Raw genomic sequence first — 16,225 nt, 5'->3', positions numbered from 1 at the left:
TCTCGAGAAGGCTACAGGCTACAGCGCAACTCGCCCATTTGGAAGGTGATAAATAATAGTAACGTAATTAAAGAAAAGATGACATAATACATAATAATACATTGGATGTTGTGTGTGATAGCCTACAACTAAATCATTGACAACAAAACTGAATCGATGGCAAAACGAGCTTTTATTTTTGACATGCAAAAGTAGTTACAGTAAATGTGACAGCTTTTGACTGCAAAACAATGTGGCAACATTTAGATAATGTTTTACCCTTTGTAGGCTACATTTTAAAAGTAGCCTAAACAGAAATGTTCCCAACAGATTTTCTTTTGTATGAAATTTGAACAGTGGCACAAGAAACCATCCTTGAGTGACCAGAAATCTCTTCTGAAGATGTGTCTCACTATTCCATTTTCCAATGAGGGGCTGGTGCATGTGTTTCTCATTCCAACTAAGTTATGTTTGAAGTTGGTAAACCGTTATAATTTGTAGGCTATAGCACACACACATACAGTAGGCTACTATTCTGATCCTGTTGGACCTCAGTGCTGCTTTTGACACTGTAGACCATGGTACACTTCTAAAGCGTCTTGAACAGTGGGTTGGCATTAAGGGTATAGCTCTAAACTGGTTTCACTCCTACCTCCACCAGAGAACCTTCTCTGTATCCATAGGCCAGTGCACATCATCATCTGCCCCTGTGTCCTACGGTGTTCCCCAGGGATCCATTTTGGGTCCAATACTCTTCTGCCTGTACATGCTCCCCCTCGGTAACATCATCAGGAAATTCAATATTTCATTCCACTTCTATGCAGACGACTCCCAACTGTACATCCCACTTAAGGCTGGCAGCTCCATGCAGCCTCTTTTAGACTGCTTGGAAGAAATAAAGATCTGGATGGCCAACAACTTCCTTCAGTTAAATGCCAACAAAACTGAGGTCATTGTCTTTGGGCATTCAAGACCCAAAAAATCCATCCCTGTCAACCTTGGCCCCCTCACCCCCTATCTGAAACCTCATGCACGTAACCTGGGTGTCATTTTAGACTCCCACCTTAACCTGGACAAGCAAATTTCATCTGTTGTAAAGACCAGTTTTTATCAGTTAAGAATAATCTCCAAACTCAAGTCTGTCCTTTCATACAATGATCTGGAAAAAGTCATCCATGCCTTCATAACCTCCCGTCTAGACTATTGCAATTCCCTCTACCTTGGACTTCCTCTGACACTGGTGGCACGACTTCAGATGGTGCAAAATGCTGCAGCTAGGTTGCTCACCAACACAAAAAAGCGTGAGCATATTACACCTGTCCTAGCCTCCTTGCACTGGCTTCCAGTCCAGTCAAGGATACATTTCAAAACCCTGCTTTTGGTTTTTAAGGCTCTTCATGGCCTGGCACCCAGCTACATAGCTGACATCATCCATCCCCATGTAGCCCCCAGGTCCCTCAGATCCTCCAGCCAAGGCCTCCTCCACGTCCCACGGTCCCGGCTAAAACAAAAAGGTGACAGAGCCTTTTCTGTTGCTGGCCCCCAGCTGTGGAACCAACTGCCACTTGACATCAGAAATGCCCCCTCAATAACCCTCTTCAAATCCAGGCTTAAAACACACCTTTTTACATTGGCCTTCCCTGTGCGTTAATTGTCTACCCTGTTATGTCTGTAATTAAGTGTTGTCTGTTGATGTCATCTTAGCCTAAATCACTGTTCTGTATATGTATTTATTTGCTTATCTATTTTATCCTATTTTTTATTTGTTAGTTTATGCACTTTGTACAGCACTTTGGACAGTGTGAGCTGTGGTTAAATGTGCTCTATAAATAAACCTTACTTACTTACTTACTAATTATTATAATAATAATGCTGATAATAATAATAACAGCAATAATAACAACAAAAAATATATTGCTCATTTCAAGCGTTAAAGCAAAATAAGCAACACAGTATGCCAATAAATAGTTAAAGTCTATGCTTAAGGGGTAATATAGGCCTACAAATACAGCGATTAGAATTTACGAACGGATAAATGTGCTTGGTGCGCTCCGAATGGCAATTTACGAACGCGCCCCTAGATCCCGATTTTAATGAGGAGTCATTAGAAAAATACACATTTGGAGATACTGCAAGTGACTCGGGATAGCCTATGCTGTGATGGTCTGGCAATATAACAAAGGGGGAAAAAACAGTTATTCCAAGCAAACTGTTCTGATTATTTAGTTAGAGGAGGATATATTACAATAACTATCCAATCTGTCTTGTCATCTGCACAATTCTGAAGGTAAGCCCATGTAAACAAAACCCAAATGACATAGCTCAGTAGAACCCTCTTCTGGACAGTTAGTGCAACTGATTTAAGATGGTAGTTCAGGCCTACCGTTTGATATACAGGAGTGCGCCCCCCTCAGACCTTCTCCTGTCAGTGCACGGGGAGAGCAGGGCTGGGCCTGGTATACCGTACAAATAAATTGACTTGACTAAAAGAAATCTTGAAATTTGGAATATGTGGATTTTAATAAAAGAGCGCTCCATAAGATAAACTGGTAGTGGTAGAACACTGTGTCAGTTTGACCTGGCCGCACCAGAGATAACATTGAGAGAGAGAGAGAGAGATCTTTCTGTTGGTTATTCTGTACTTATTCATCAATCATCTGTTTTTTTGAAGTGTTTGATATTGTTAATCGGGTGTTTCCTCATCTATTACTACAAAAGAACTAAAGAGGAGTCTATTGTAAACATCTTTAGACCAAATAGAAGCCTAATTGAAGATTGAGGTGAGAGGAGAGTTGAGAGGAGAACGTGGCTGCTTCATGGAAGCCATGAGAGGCATCTTCAACACCGTCTGAGACCAACAGACCAAGGAGAGCACAACAGAGGACCAAGAATTATAGGACCTGTCACAACTGTGCCATGGCCAAGATCAAGTCGGAGAAAGAAAGATAGCAACCTGAAGAAATAACTGTCATCTGTGCTGAACACGAGGATAACCAACAAAAACCACTCAGCTAATATAACGTTAAAACTGGGAACACTGCTGAGAGAATGTTTCAGGAAGAAGAAGCTCCTGGAGAACTCAAGGAAAGACTGAAGTCTTCTCTACAGGTTTTTCAAGTGACACTGGGTGCTCCAGAGAGGCTGGGGACAAATCAACATGGGGAGGACCCTCAGGCCAGAGAGGATCTTTGGCCTACTGAACCAGCCAGTGAGAAGGGGGATATGGAGGATACTTGTGAACCAGATCTTCAGCCTGCTGAACCAGCAAGTGAGACGCAAATAGCATAGACCTCGAACTACAAATTTATGACCACAGTTTAGCTTTTTATGGGCATAGCATTGACCATAAACCGCTTATTCATGCAACAGCTAACCTTTTTCAAACCTTTCTAATAGGCTGGGCTGTGGCCAGATTTGATGGGACATAACAGACCAAGATGATCCTGTGCTTTGCAGCAACATGGCCATCATATAGGCTACTGTAAGTAAATGTTTTTAGTACTTATTAAATGTCCTTAAATTGCATAAATTCATTGCACTCCTCCTCACGTCATCTCCGGTCCGGACAATCACATCTTATCCAGCAAAACAGAACCAAACTCAGGACTATGGGCGACCGTGCTTTCAGCTCTGCTGCTCCCAGTCTGTGGAATGCTCTCCCTGACCAACTAAGGGCACCACAGACTGTGGATTCCTCCCTTCGGACCCCACGTCCATTGTAATGGACATGATGTTTAATTGGGTCTAAACCAATAAAAATCTGTCATTTCACCATTTGAAAAATTATGTGTTACTGATTGGATACTGATGATCCAATCAGAATGCAGTTTTGACCTGTAACTTGATCTGAGAGCACTTCAGACATCAGATAAGACAAGCATGGCACTGAAGCTTGACAGGAGGAGGGGTAAGCGTGTTTTAACCCTCATAATTATGAATTTATGTGTATGCTAGCCTAATAATTTTGGACTCATTATACTTTTAACCATGTTAAGTGATGATATATGAAGTAAATTTGAAAATATTTCATAACAGTGTAGTACAGGATTTTTTTAAAGTTGAATGTCCATTGCAATGGCCATCAGGTGCTCGGAGATGTTAGCCAACACCTAGTTACCTAGTTGTTTTCGTATGGGTAATTTTCTGTCAAGGATTCCTGGGACACTGAAAGACCAGGGTGCACTAAACTTGGTGGGCATGTAGGCCCACAAGGATAGCATGGAACCATAGTTTTTTGTTTTGATGCGTGACCCCCCTGCCGGACTGGACCCCCGAAAAGGAGGGTAGGGCGGACATGGTTTTCTGCGAATATCTTGAGCCCCGTAGGATGTAGGAGGACCATATTTTTTTACATTTTGGTCTTAAGAGGTCATGTCAAACCATCCCATAACCACTCTTTTCATGTATAGGGCAACCTAATTAAAAATGATGAAGCAAAATTGAGATGTTGAATCTGAATGCATGCCAAGGTTCATGGAACTCCGTTCATGGGGGGCCATATAATAAATGAATTTATGTGTACATTTAGTGACTGTACACCAACTGGCCTGTATATGGCCAGACACAGTTTTCTGTGAATATCTCCAAAACCATAGGGCCTAGGGGCCATGTCAACCCATCCCATAACAACTAATTTCATGTATAGCGCCACCTAGTCAAAATTGAGAAAGTTAAGCGAGGCATTGTAATCGCAGGTATCTTTGGTTGACAGGTTCCAAACAGCATGAAATTTTAAGTGTAGGATCATAATGAGACCCTCTGAATGTATGCCAAGTTTGGTGCAATTTGGTTCACGGGGGACCATGTAGTGTGCATGTAGCGACTGTACATTACACACACACGCATACACACACACATATAAAGATACATGCACACACATGTAGGCACACACACACACACACACACACGAACACACACACACACACACACACATACAGATACAGAACCACACATAAATACACACACACACACACAGGCACACAGGCACACAGGCACACACGCACACACGCACACACACACACACACACACACACACACACACACACACACACACACACACACACACAGAAACACACATACTTGATCACACAGCTATCCTGATTGTTTCCTAAGAAACTACAGGGTCTCAGCTTTCCAAAGAGGTCATTTGATGGGCCAAAGTATGTAGGAGCAATGCCCTCCTAAGTAGATGATGTGCAATGCCGGGCAAAAAATGGGGCATATGCATAAGAGTTTAAACACAATCATACATTATTTTACTTAATGTGCATGTTTTGACCTGCTCTCAGACATATAAAAACATTTAGAAACATGAAAACATTCCGTTCTAAATGCATAAGTCATGTGGGAGTATTTGTTTCAAGACTACTATGTTAAAAACATAGTGTTTTTCCCCTAAGTTCTCACGTCACTTTAGTCGAGATGTCCACTGTAATGGACATTAAAAAAATCTTAGAAAGAAATAATTTTTCAATTTTTTTTTTTCACATTTATTTCTACATTGGATAGGAGTAAGAATCAGCTGAATATTATTTTTTTTGCCCAACAGAAAAAATGCGGGTCTGAAGGGGTTAAGAAAGGCCTAAAAACACATCTTTTTTAAAAAGCTTTTAAATAAATACTTTTATCTGTTTTAGCTTAATTTTATGCTACTTTTAACTTCCTCTATGGTGTTACGTTTATCCTTTGTGTGTGTGTATGCATTGTAGCACTTTGAGATCATTTATTTGATGTAAAGCGCAATATAAATAAAATGTATTATTATTATTATTATTATTATTATGTCCTGCCTGTTTGATTCAAATGTTGTTGTTGTTGTTGTTTGTTCTGGCTCCTGCTACCATGTCCCAGCTGACTGGGCTCTTGACCACCTGATGGAGGAGCAGAGGTCATCAGTGAACTAGGATGGACCGGTCAGTGAGAGGGTAAACAAGGAGGAGGCTGAGACCAGAGAGGATGTGCAGCCTGATGAACCAGCAAGTAAGAATGCATGGAGCATAGAAATCACTCCGCTAAGTTATGCCGACAGTTGACCTTTTATGGGAGTAGCATAGATTAGATAGACCGTAAACTGCTTATTCATTTCCACAGTTCCTGCCAACCTTTTTCAATTTTTTTCTAATAGGCTGGGCTGTGACCTATGGCCAGATGTGGTTTGGTTTTGGGAACAATCAGCAGAAATAGGTCAGATGATCTAAGATTTCTGATAGGGAAGTATCTAGTAGGTCAGAGGGGAAAAAAACAATGGTTGCGTGTCGTCACATCGCTGCGCAACAGTCATAATTTCTGTTAATTTTAATCAATATCTTGTTAATGCTCCAGGGTGGCTGGGCTTTGTGAATGGAGGACAGTTGGGTAGAACATGGGGAGCAGGACAGGCCTTACATCATTGTGGACAACCAAGAAACATCTACTCTCAAGCAACATCTAACGTACTGCCCTCAACTCTTCAGATTGCTACAGACCTACATGATATTACATCATTATTGCACTATTATCATGATCACTCTCATGATGTGTTACCTCGCAGTTCAGCAATTCTTGCTCAATCAAATGCTACAGGAGAGGAAGGGTGGAGAGAGAAGATGTGGGTGTGAGAGAAGAGTGCCTACTTTCTGAGAAATAATGGCCAATCTGCACATCCGCTTTTTGCAATTGGTATTTTGTTAATCTGTGGTACAACTTTCACATACAGTTCACAATGGCTCAAGAGTGGATTATTGTGCAAGTCAGTATTTTCCTGCCAATTCTCTTTAACCAAGTTTCTTCACTTAACTCAGATCCTCTCATCTCTGCACTCCCTTTATCAGTTTCCCTAGCGTTGCGTTGTCAAGCTGTAAATTGGTACTCTGGGTTTGGAGCCAGACATCCCCAATCGCCCACTGCACTCCTCTGATGAGCGTCTGTTGTGTTGACCAGCCATGAATTCAAGTCAAATTCAAGACTTTTTTCCTCAGTCATTCCTCAAAGTGCATGAAAGTGTGAGACCCAGAGGTATTTATAAGTAGTCTGGCTATCACCATACTAAGCTCAATCTTTCAAGGTTGAACAAGCATAAGCCTAAAGAAAAATGATGTAAACAAGGAATGAAAATTCAACCTTTTATTTTTGTGAATACATACAGAAAAGACAAATGATATACATAAAATGTTTAATACTTAAAATGTAAACATATAATACACAAGAAATATTGACCAAAGTGGATCACTTGATTTTCATAAAAACCCTAGGACAAAAGAATCCTGTTTGAGAGCAAAACCATGGCAACAAAGACTGACATTAAAGTGCTTAAAAAATTGGACCAATGACACTCACTCTCTCTTGATCTCTCTCTTTGTATCTCCCCACACAGTGACTGGTGAACAAATGATTTGATGTCGTAATTAATCTGCTGTAGCGCATGAATTTGGACACATTTCAGTGGATCTGTGGAACCCAACAGTTGGTGGCACTTGACTTGAGTTTTTGGTCACTTTGGGGCACATTCACTGTGGTCTGTGGTGCCAAAGGGAAATCAGTAGGCGTGACTAGTAACATGGTTCAGTTGGAAAAGCAGTCACAGAGCATGAGCAAAAACTCACATCAAACAAAAACCATCGCCGTCTGCTCCACCTGGAACATGTCTTACAGTACTGCACGATAGAAAAGCACAAGTTCACACCAATTACAATAGTATAGGAGATGTCACACCAAAACCATTGTTTGATCACCTTGAGAGGATGCCAACAGAAGTCTCCTGGCTCACCATGTTTAATGATTTTGGCACTAAACTGTTACTGTTAGATTTACAACACTGACACAGCCTTACATCTCCTGTCTTGTATCCATTTGTTTCTTTTTTTTTAATTCTTCTAAGATGAGAATCAAATCAAGAAATTCTGACAAAGTCAGAAGAGCATCAAAGATTACAGGCATTTGAGACTCGAGAAAAAAATATTGCGATTGCTATGACATCTTTCCTCTCCTTAAAACAGAACAATGCACATGCTTTGTTGCACATATATGGGCAAATATGTGGCCAACAGAAAGCATGCAATATAGTTTTAAAAAAAACTCCATCTAGCCAATCAAGCACGAGCAGACCTACCTTCTCATGTATCTGTCGCAACTGACAGAAACATCACTTAAAATGATTGTGGAAAAAATGTGTGCTTTAAATAGCCTACTATCTAAATGAGCACCATATGTCCAGCAACAGATTGGCTAGTTCAGTCATGAAAGGGTGCATTGTCTTGTCTTTTCTCTACGTCAAAATCCAGTAAAAGTTTGCTCTTCCAATGCCCTCGCTCATCGGAGTGTTAGATCCTCACTCTACTTTTTCTGGTACTGCACGTGACATCAACTGACAACAATATTGAGACATTCATGTTACAATTTTTTACTTTAAAAAAGATTGTAAAATATTATCAATAGTCTGCTGCTGGGATTGTTACTGTATATATATATATATATATATTTTGAAAGTCAAAGTCAGTAACTTGGTACAAAGATGAGACTTAACCCTGAATCACATAGTTGGTTGTTGGCAGTGGCTGATTGAAACTAGTATACACGTCACCAAAACCAATGATCATTTGAGCCAAAGCCCTCCTCCATGATCAGGACCTTACTGGCGAAGTGCTGGCCCACGTGACTTCCCGTCTGATCCCTGTGGTGCCAGCCCGGCGAGGGGCACCAGGCTCGTCCTCGCTCCACAACACTAGTGGGCATCTCTTCATTCTCTTCGCTTGCATTGATTTGCATTGAGTTGTGTTTCAGCACGGTGCTTCAAGTTCAGTTTAGTTCAGTCTGCACACGTGACTGAAAATCAATGGGGAAAAAAAACGACAAAAAAAACGGAAAAGCAAAAGTTTTTAGAAAAAACGTGACACTAGAGTGCCTGGCAGAAGGGAGAGTGGTGGGTCCGTCACACAAAGCTCTCCTTGGCTTTGTCGTCCTCCAGGAAGGCGCTGAGCTGGGAGAGGTCCACCACGGCATCCTTCTTGGAAATGTCTTTTGAGTGGTCCTCGTCACTTTGGTCCTTGGCAAAGTTCACAAATACCTACAGAGCAAACGCACGGTTTGTTGTCAGTTACAAGAGACCAAGAAATGTAAACAGTCCATTTATCGATGGAAGCAGCCTTTTTTATCTCTACATTGCGACAGAAATATTTGCTCGGCTTAAATACTCGACGTACTTCAAACACAGAACGTGTTTGGAAAGAGAGTTACAATTCAGAGAATTCCAGATCTATGAACTATAAAATATTCCAAGAATGACATTTAAAAAAAAAAAAAAAAAAAACAGAAATAAGGCCACGATCGGGTCAGGCGGAGACTCTTACTTGGTCTAGTGTTGTCTGCGAGACGGAGTAGTCCTCGATGCGCAGCGCCTCCTTGTGGTTGGAGAGCAGACTGAAGATGCGTGCGAGGGAGGTGCGCGCGGAGGACAGCTGGTACTGCAGCATGTTCCGGTGCCTCTCCTTCAGGGTGCTGCCCGGCAGCTCGCGCTCGATGAACTCCATCACCGCACTCAGGTCAGGGGTAGGACCCGCCACCCTCAGGATGATGGTGTACCCATCTCCAAACCTACACACACGCACAGCACACAGCACACAGCCGCAGTGAGAATAAGGTCTACATTTCACCTCTGACAGCAGCACACATGGTGTGTTTGCCTATTAAAACACTGGTTACGGGCAGCTGCCCAGAGATTCTATTTTCAGCACTTTAATACGAGGTCTTGCTTCCTACCTGTTTTTTAAGTGCTGCACGCTTCCCAAGCACCGGAATCTTCCGTTGACCATAATGGCCATGCGTGTACACAGGGCTTCACACTCCTCCATACTGAAACAAACAAAGGAGAGAGAGACATTTCAGAGACTTCATCCAACCTGTATTTTCTGGTAAAAACCGCTGACGAGATCTCGCCTCCCTCTTCACTGCTGATTATACCTCACAAGACATGGAGAATATGCATGATATGAATAAGAAACTTTGGTGACTGCTGTCTGCTGACCATGTATGCAACAACTATCTTTCTTTTTCTCTCTCGTTCTCAGTGCATGCAGCCGTTGCTATGCATTTTCCTGAAGACACTGATCATATATAAGTCACTGATCACATATAAGACACTGATCACATATAAGTCACTGATCAGATATGAGACACTGATCACATATAAATTACTGATCACATATATAAGAGGGCCAGTTCGAGCCGGCGTGGATTACCTGTGGGAGGTGAGCACCACGGAGCGTCCCTCTTTAATGATGCTGAGGATGCAGTTCCAAAGAGCCCGCCGGGCCTTGGGGTCCATACCAGTCGTGGGTTCGTCCTGTCACATAGAGCACAGCCAGGTTAACCGTGGCCCACAGGTTGAGCAGGAAGCACAGGCAGAACACGGCAAAGAGAGGGAACAGAGTCACTACTCCACCGAGAGCCATGGTTGACCGTCCGACACACAACAGCTACAAGCACTGCTCTCCACAGCCCCTGCACTGAGCTTTATGTGCTTTAGAATGACCCAGCTACCCACCAACTAATGCCCTCTGTATCTGGAGCAAAAAGTGGCCCCATCCAAACAAAAACAAGCTCTGTAATAGCTTTCCCTTGTTGGGGAATGCTGCGATTTGAGGCGATTAGCGGTTACATAATGGTCAGGAGGTCAACAAAGCTAGTAGAAGCACAGTTCTACTGCAGTTCACCTGGCCCAGCAGCATTTCTTTAACAGATCCTACCACAATATACTATGATAGCAGAGACTATGCTGTAGCATGAGGGAGCTCACCAGGAAGACGACGGGCGGACCTCCGATCAGAGCCATGGCGGTGGAGAGTTTGCGCATGTTTCCTCCACTGTAGCTTCCTGCTGCTTTGTCCATGTACTTCACCAGACCCAGTTTACGGATCCCCCAGTCTGCCACCTGCAAGCCCAGAGAGAGAGCAAGAGGGAGAGAGGGTTGAGAGTTAGAGAGAGAACATGCACTCAACAGCACACTTCACATTATTTGTGGTGAGGAATATTTAGGCATCCAGTAGCTCATACTGTAGGACACATACAGATACACTATAAATGTGAAAAATACAATTGTGAGATGATAGATAGATAGATGATATATCTGTCAGATTTATGTAGCATACAAATATGTATGCATGTGGTTACCAGTACAAGAATAGAATTGATATACATAATCTAAAATACAAAATGGTAAAAAAAATAACGGAAACTACTTGTAATAATAACTATATAACTATATAAATCGAATACTAAAAACACACTCTAATATAGCCAGTAAAAGAAAGTCTTAAATGAGATAGATATGGTGTGGCATGGGCAGGGTGAATAGACTGGAAGCAAATACAGTTTTTGAGCATCTAGGAAGAGATTAAAAAAAAAAACCACTTACCTCACACACTTCCTTCTCAGGTACTCCTCGCAGAATGGCATAGAATTCCAGGTGTTCTCTGCCAGTCAGCAGGTCATTAATGGCATCGAACTGAGGGCAGTAACCCATGTTCTGATGAACCTCATCGATCTCCGTGAGCACACTAAAATAAACACACACAAACACATGCTGTTATCACTGCATATTGGTCCCACGCCAGCAAGACTACTAGGAGAATAAGTATGTCATCTGCGCTGGATGTCAAAGGTGCTCATGTTACGCAGGTTCTAAACTAAAACTTTTTATGTCACATTCAGCAAACATCTCCTCACAATCTGCTCGCTGCCTGCTCCCTAAATACATTGCAACATTGTCCACAGTCTCTGTGAACAGCCCAGGCTCCAAAAACTGCAACGAAAACAGCCAGAAACTGTTCCAGCCAATCACCGACGACGAGATGCACGTTCATGTCAGTTTCAATTGCACAGGAGGGAGGGGCGAGCTTGCTCTCTGTTTTGTTTGAAACGTCAACAGAATTGACGTTCCTTAGAGACCCTTTCAAATATAACAGATATTGATCTTTGTGTGCTCACCTTTTCCCAGCAAGATAGGCTTCCCCACTGGTGACCACTGAGTCCCCGGTCAGCATCTTGAAGGTGCTCGTCTTCCCAGCTCCATTCACACCCAGTAGGCCAAAGCACTTCAAGAGTTAACAAAAACACAATGTCAGAATGTCACGTGTGCGTGTGTGTGTGTGTGTGTGTGTGTGACTTGTGAGTAAGTGGCAGTGAGTGGCTGTGGGACTGCTGACTATGTCTTACCTCTCCTGGAGGGATGCCCACACACAGGCGGTCAACTGCTGGCTTCTGCTTGCTCTTGTAAACCTGTAGACACCCAACATTCATCATGTTAATTCAACATGATGATTCAACATGGTCCCTATTCCAGGTGCTCACTGCAAAATTCACACATTTCTGACTTGGTCTCTCTTCTCTAATTGCCCAGCTCACCTTGGTGAGCTGCTTGAGCTCCAGGATGTCGGGCTGGCCTGCTCCGGTCAGGATCCTCTGCCTCTCTCTGGCCACGTCCTCGTCCTCGTCCCCAATGGGCTTCAGGTGAGTTTTGATGGGCCTGGAGAGGTCAAGCACATGGAGCATTGTGAAACAACAGTTTGGTGACTGCTGAGATCATAAGCATGAATGCACAGTAATATGTGTTGTTGTTTCTTGCTCTGTATTTGTTACCTCCGCCAAGGAGTTTGTTTGTTCGCAAAATAACTCAAACTGTTATGGATGAATTTCGATGAACATTTCAGGGAAGGTCTTAAATGACCCAAGGAAGAAACAATTACATTTTGGGAGTGATCCATATAACTGTCTGGATCCAGGAGGTGGTTATGTTTTCGCTTGGCGGAGGTCTGTGCTCACGGAATGCTTTTCTAGTTTGTTCGTTTATTTGTTTGTTTGTTTACCTGGCCTTGATGCAGAAGCGGTACTGGATGAGCACGGTGATGGTGAAGAAGACCACCCCCTCCACAGCCATGGCGAACAGGTTCTTGCCCACCATGTCCCAGGCCAGCGGCGAGCGGAACCGGTTCTCTCCTGACAACATAAAAGTGACACGTTAACCTCAGTGCCATGTGACCAGCAGCACCTCAGGTACCAGCAACCAGTGGGTATTTCACCACCTTCCCCTGTGCACTCTAATCCTTCATGCATGAGCAAGAGCATAGCGTGAGCTTAGCATAGCGTGAGCAAGAGCATAGCGTGAGCTTAGCATAGACGTTAGCAAGAGCATAGCGTGAGCTTAGCATAGACGTTAGCACGGCTTTACTGCATGAGAGCACCAAGTGAAGAGAGCAATAAACTGGTACAGTGCTACACTTGAGTATGTATTGGGCCTTGGCCAGGAAAAGTTTGAAAATTAACGATTTGTCAAGGGGCGCGTGGGATAATGTGGATTTGTCAAGGGACACACTGTACCTCATAAATCCTTGCGACATTAGTAAATTAGCAATGAATGGTTCCTCACCAAATCTTTCCAGGGCGTCTGCCATGGCTTGGTTCTTCACCATGTCGATGAGGCCACGACCAAGACAGAAGTGAGGGAAGATGAGGAACACGTTCTTCAGGATGTCGTTGATGCCACCAATCTCCTGTGAAAGCAACACAAACATCAGGCATGTATTCAAGCAGTCCTAATCTCATATGGCCACAGTTTAGAAAAGCTGTGGAGTCATCTCTGGATTATGAAATACAGACACAACCAGGCATGGACTCATTGGCAGACTCCAGATATGTTGTGCAGCAGAGCTGGCCTAGAAGACTTGACTTACATTGCTGCCAAACAGCTCCAGCACAAAGGTGGAGACGCTCCCATTGATCCCAATAAGGATGTTGACACTAGTGAGGACTACATAGGCTGTGCTGGGGATCTTGAAGAAGAACGAGGCTGGGTACATCAAGGGTGTGATGGACCACCTACACTCCCACAAACACACACAGGCAGAGGTGTGATTAAAAAAACAACAACAACAATGTTACCTCTTAAGCAATAGGGAGAAGTACTTCCCTAACATGACATAAGTTCTTAAGTATTATTAACCTAATGCTTTATTACGCAACATTAGATATACCACCACGGTTATGTAAACCTCCTGAGAATCTCTTAGAATCATGTGATTAACGATAAGTCTGCAGGGCTCAGTGACAGGAAGCTCACCCATAGAGGAGTAGCAGCAGAGCCAGCACAGGCAGGTTGGTGGAGGACACATACGCCTCTTGTTGGAAGCACACGAAGATGATGATGACGAGGGTTGCAGGGACGATGTAGTTGCACTAAAAAAAGAAACATAAAATTATCCAACTTGAACGCTTTCATCTCCTCACAAATGGCTGCACCATAAGCAAGAAGAGATTAGTGGAGGTTACATGGATTTCTGCTCTGCTGTTAGGAGCTACAGCCCTGTGAAGGTGCAGAACAACAAACGTACCATATCCCAGACGTAGTTGGCCAGCCAGTAGAGGAATGGCTGCACACCACTGATGAACTGCATGTGTTTGGCCTTGCTGACACGCTCTTGAATGAGGAAGACCACAAAGCTGGCCGGGACAAAGGACATGGCGAAGATCACACAGATGGACACCAGCACGTCCACTGAAGTGGTCATCCTGCGAGGCGACAAAAGGGTATGATTAAAAGGGTTTAGGGTGTCTATGCAGGTCGTAAGAGGCCTTGCAACAGTTTTGACTTCCAAAGAGCCAGCATGCCCGTTGGTAATGCCCACTTACAGTGCCACCTGTGAGAGCTGCTCCTTAGTGAGGTTGAGTGGATGGTTGAAGGCATTGATGCCATATTTGGCACGGTCCTCTCCTTTCAGACTGGACTGCAGAATGGCATTGTTCATCACATTCAAAAACGACCCAATGCTGTGCCAGCCTTTGTTGTTAAACCAAATCTGTTAAGGGATAGAATAACAAATACATTATAGAGGACAGATATTCAACATGTATAAGGATTAGCAAACGAATATGGCGCCTTATGCGGCAACTCATTTTCAATATATTGCTGGATGGTTGCTAAACCTGCTATGAGAAAAGCATGTTGTCCGCAGTAGGAAGGAGACAGTGTTTGATATGGGGCCCTGAGGTTTCCCACAAGAGGAACAGAAACTACCGCACGTGCTCAGCTCAGCTCAAGACCCTTTTTCCGCTCTCTACAATAACAGGAAGTTAAAACTGCCCACTGTCAGGACAAAATGTTCTACTGTGGCACATTTACACATGACTGCAGGGTTTCAGCCAGCACTCACAAATGAATCGTTTCATAGCCACCTCTCCCCAGCAATTCTGAGAATACATCAGCAAACTAATAGACCTTTGAGTTTTCATTGTCTTATTAAGATGGACGTTCCTGAATGAATACCCTGGAAATTCAGTTAATGTGTTCCAAGAACATCTCTCCCATGCATCTGTTGTTTTACACTCAGCCATTTTTGTCCCGTTCGTTATACTAAGCGTATTCAGCGTTTGCCTGATGATGTAAAAAGTGAACTTTGTAGGAGCTGGAATAACGCCATCACCCTGTGCCCATAATACCTCATTACGCAACACAACACAGAAGATATTAACCCAGTTCTACTATACCATCTTGTTAATCCAATGAACAAAGAATTGGCTAGCACACAAATAGGTGTCTTCTGTCCCTTATTCGACACAGCAGTACACTAAACTCTGGGGGCTGTGTGTGTGTACCTACCTTAACATTGTTCTTGGTGTCCAGACCTTGGATGAAGTTAGAGAGGCTACCAAGGAAGCGGTCAGACGCAGTTCCCTGAGGAGACAGAGGATGCACGTTCAAGTCTCCACAGCCTCCAGTACAGATAACTTAAAACATAAGACAGCATCCCTGTACCTCCTTAACCAACACATGTCAAAGGCATAAGGCTAAGAGAGACACAAAGTCTTGAGATAGGAGTGGTCCTCACCCTTCCCAGGCTGAAGCGTCTCTTGAGGTGAGTGATGGCATCATGGATCTCATCTGGAGGAGGCATGGCCTGAGAACTCCTGGCACCCAGAGAGAATCCTCCATACCTGGGAGTGAAATACACACACCGTTTATGTTATAAGATGAAATATCAGAAATGTAATTTCTTTTTTAAGCGATGTGTAAACATCAATGGTGAGTTGTTTTTACCTGAATTCATTCACCCAGAGTTTATTCTTCAGGCTTTTTCCAATGATCTGAGCGTAGGTTTTCACGAGGTAGTCTGAGATGTTTCTTCCACTCAGATTCTGCAGAGTGTCTACGTCGCTGACTTTAATCTAAATGCAGAGAAAATTGAAAGAGAAACCCTGTGAGAACTCAAACAAAACTGTGCGC

The 16,225-nt window shown here is 43.3% G+C and overlaps 1 protein-coding gene across 3 annotated transcripts in view; it reads right to left on the bottom strand.

Moving 5' to 3' along the window:
• Positions 1-7,065: 7,065 nt before the first annotated feature.
• The window catches only part of abca1a (ATP-binding cassette, sub-family A (ABC1), member 1A), a 30,965-nt gene continuing 21,805 nt past the window's right edge, over positions 7,066-16,225 (bottom strand). For all 3 annotated transcript variants that reach the window (XM_062524449.1, XM_062524466.1, XM_062524458.1), the window contains exons 31-48: positions 16,040-16,167; positions 15,831-15,936; positions 15,602-15,676; positions 14,635-14,801; positions 14,337-14,514; positions 14,066-14,181; positions 13,680-13,824; positions 13,376-13,499; positions 12,816-12,945; positions 12,355-12,475; positions 12,166-12,228; positions 11,938-12,044; positions 11,366-11,507; positions 10,748-10,882; positions 10,191-10,294; positions 9,712-9,804; positions 9,303-9,546; positions 7,066-9,019 (exon numbers count right to left, since the gene is read on the bottom strand). In XM_062524449.1, coding sequence (XP_062380433.1) covers positions 8,885-9,019; positions 9,303-9,546; positions 9,712-9,804; positions 10,191-10,294; positions 10,748-10,882; positions 11,366-11,507; positions 11,938-12,044; positions 12,166-12,228; positions 12,355-12,475; positions 12,816-12,945; positions 13,376-13,499; positions 13,680-13,824; positions 14,066-14,181; positions 14,337-14,514; positions 14,635-14,801; positions 15,602-15,676; positions 15,831-15,936; positions 16,040-16,167 — 2,313 coding nt within the window. In that variant the 3' untranslated portion in view covers positions 7,066-8,884. The remainder of the gene's footprint in view (positions 9,020-9,302; positions 9,547-9,711; positions 9,805-10,190; positions 10,295-10,747; positions 10,883-11,365; positions 11,508-11,937; positions 12,045-12,165; positions 12,229-12,354; positions 12,476-12,815; positions 12,946-13,375; positions 13,500-13,679; positions 13,825-14,065; positions 14,182-14,336; positions 14,515-14,634; positions 14,802-15,601; positions 15,677-15,830; positions 15,937-16,039; positions 16,168-16,225) is intronic.

Source organism: Sardina pilchardus, chromosome 2 (genome assembly GCF_963854185.1).
Source record: "Sardina pilchardus chromosome 2, fSarPil1.1, whole genome shotgun sequence".
Classification (NCBI taxonomy): Eukaryota; Metazoa; Chordata; class Actinopteri; order Clupeiformes; family Clupeidae; genus Sardina; species Sardina pilchardus.
The sequence above is the reverse complement of the archived record's forward strand: the minus strand, read 5'-3'. Positions and strand labels throughout refer to the sequence as shown.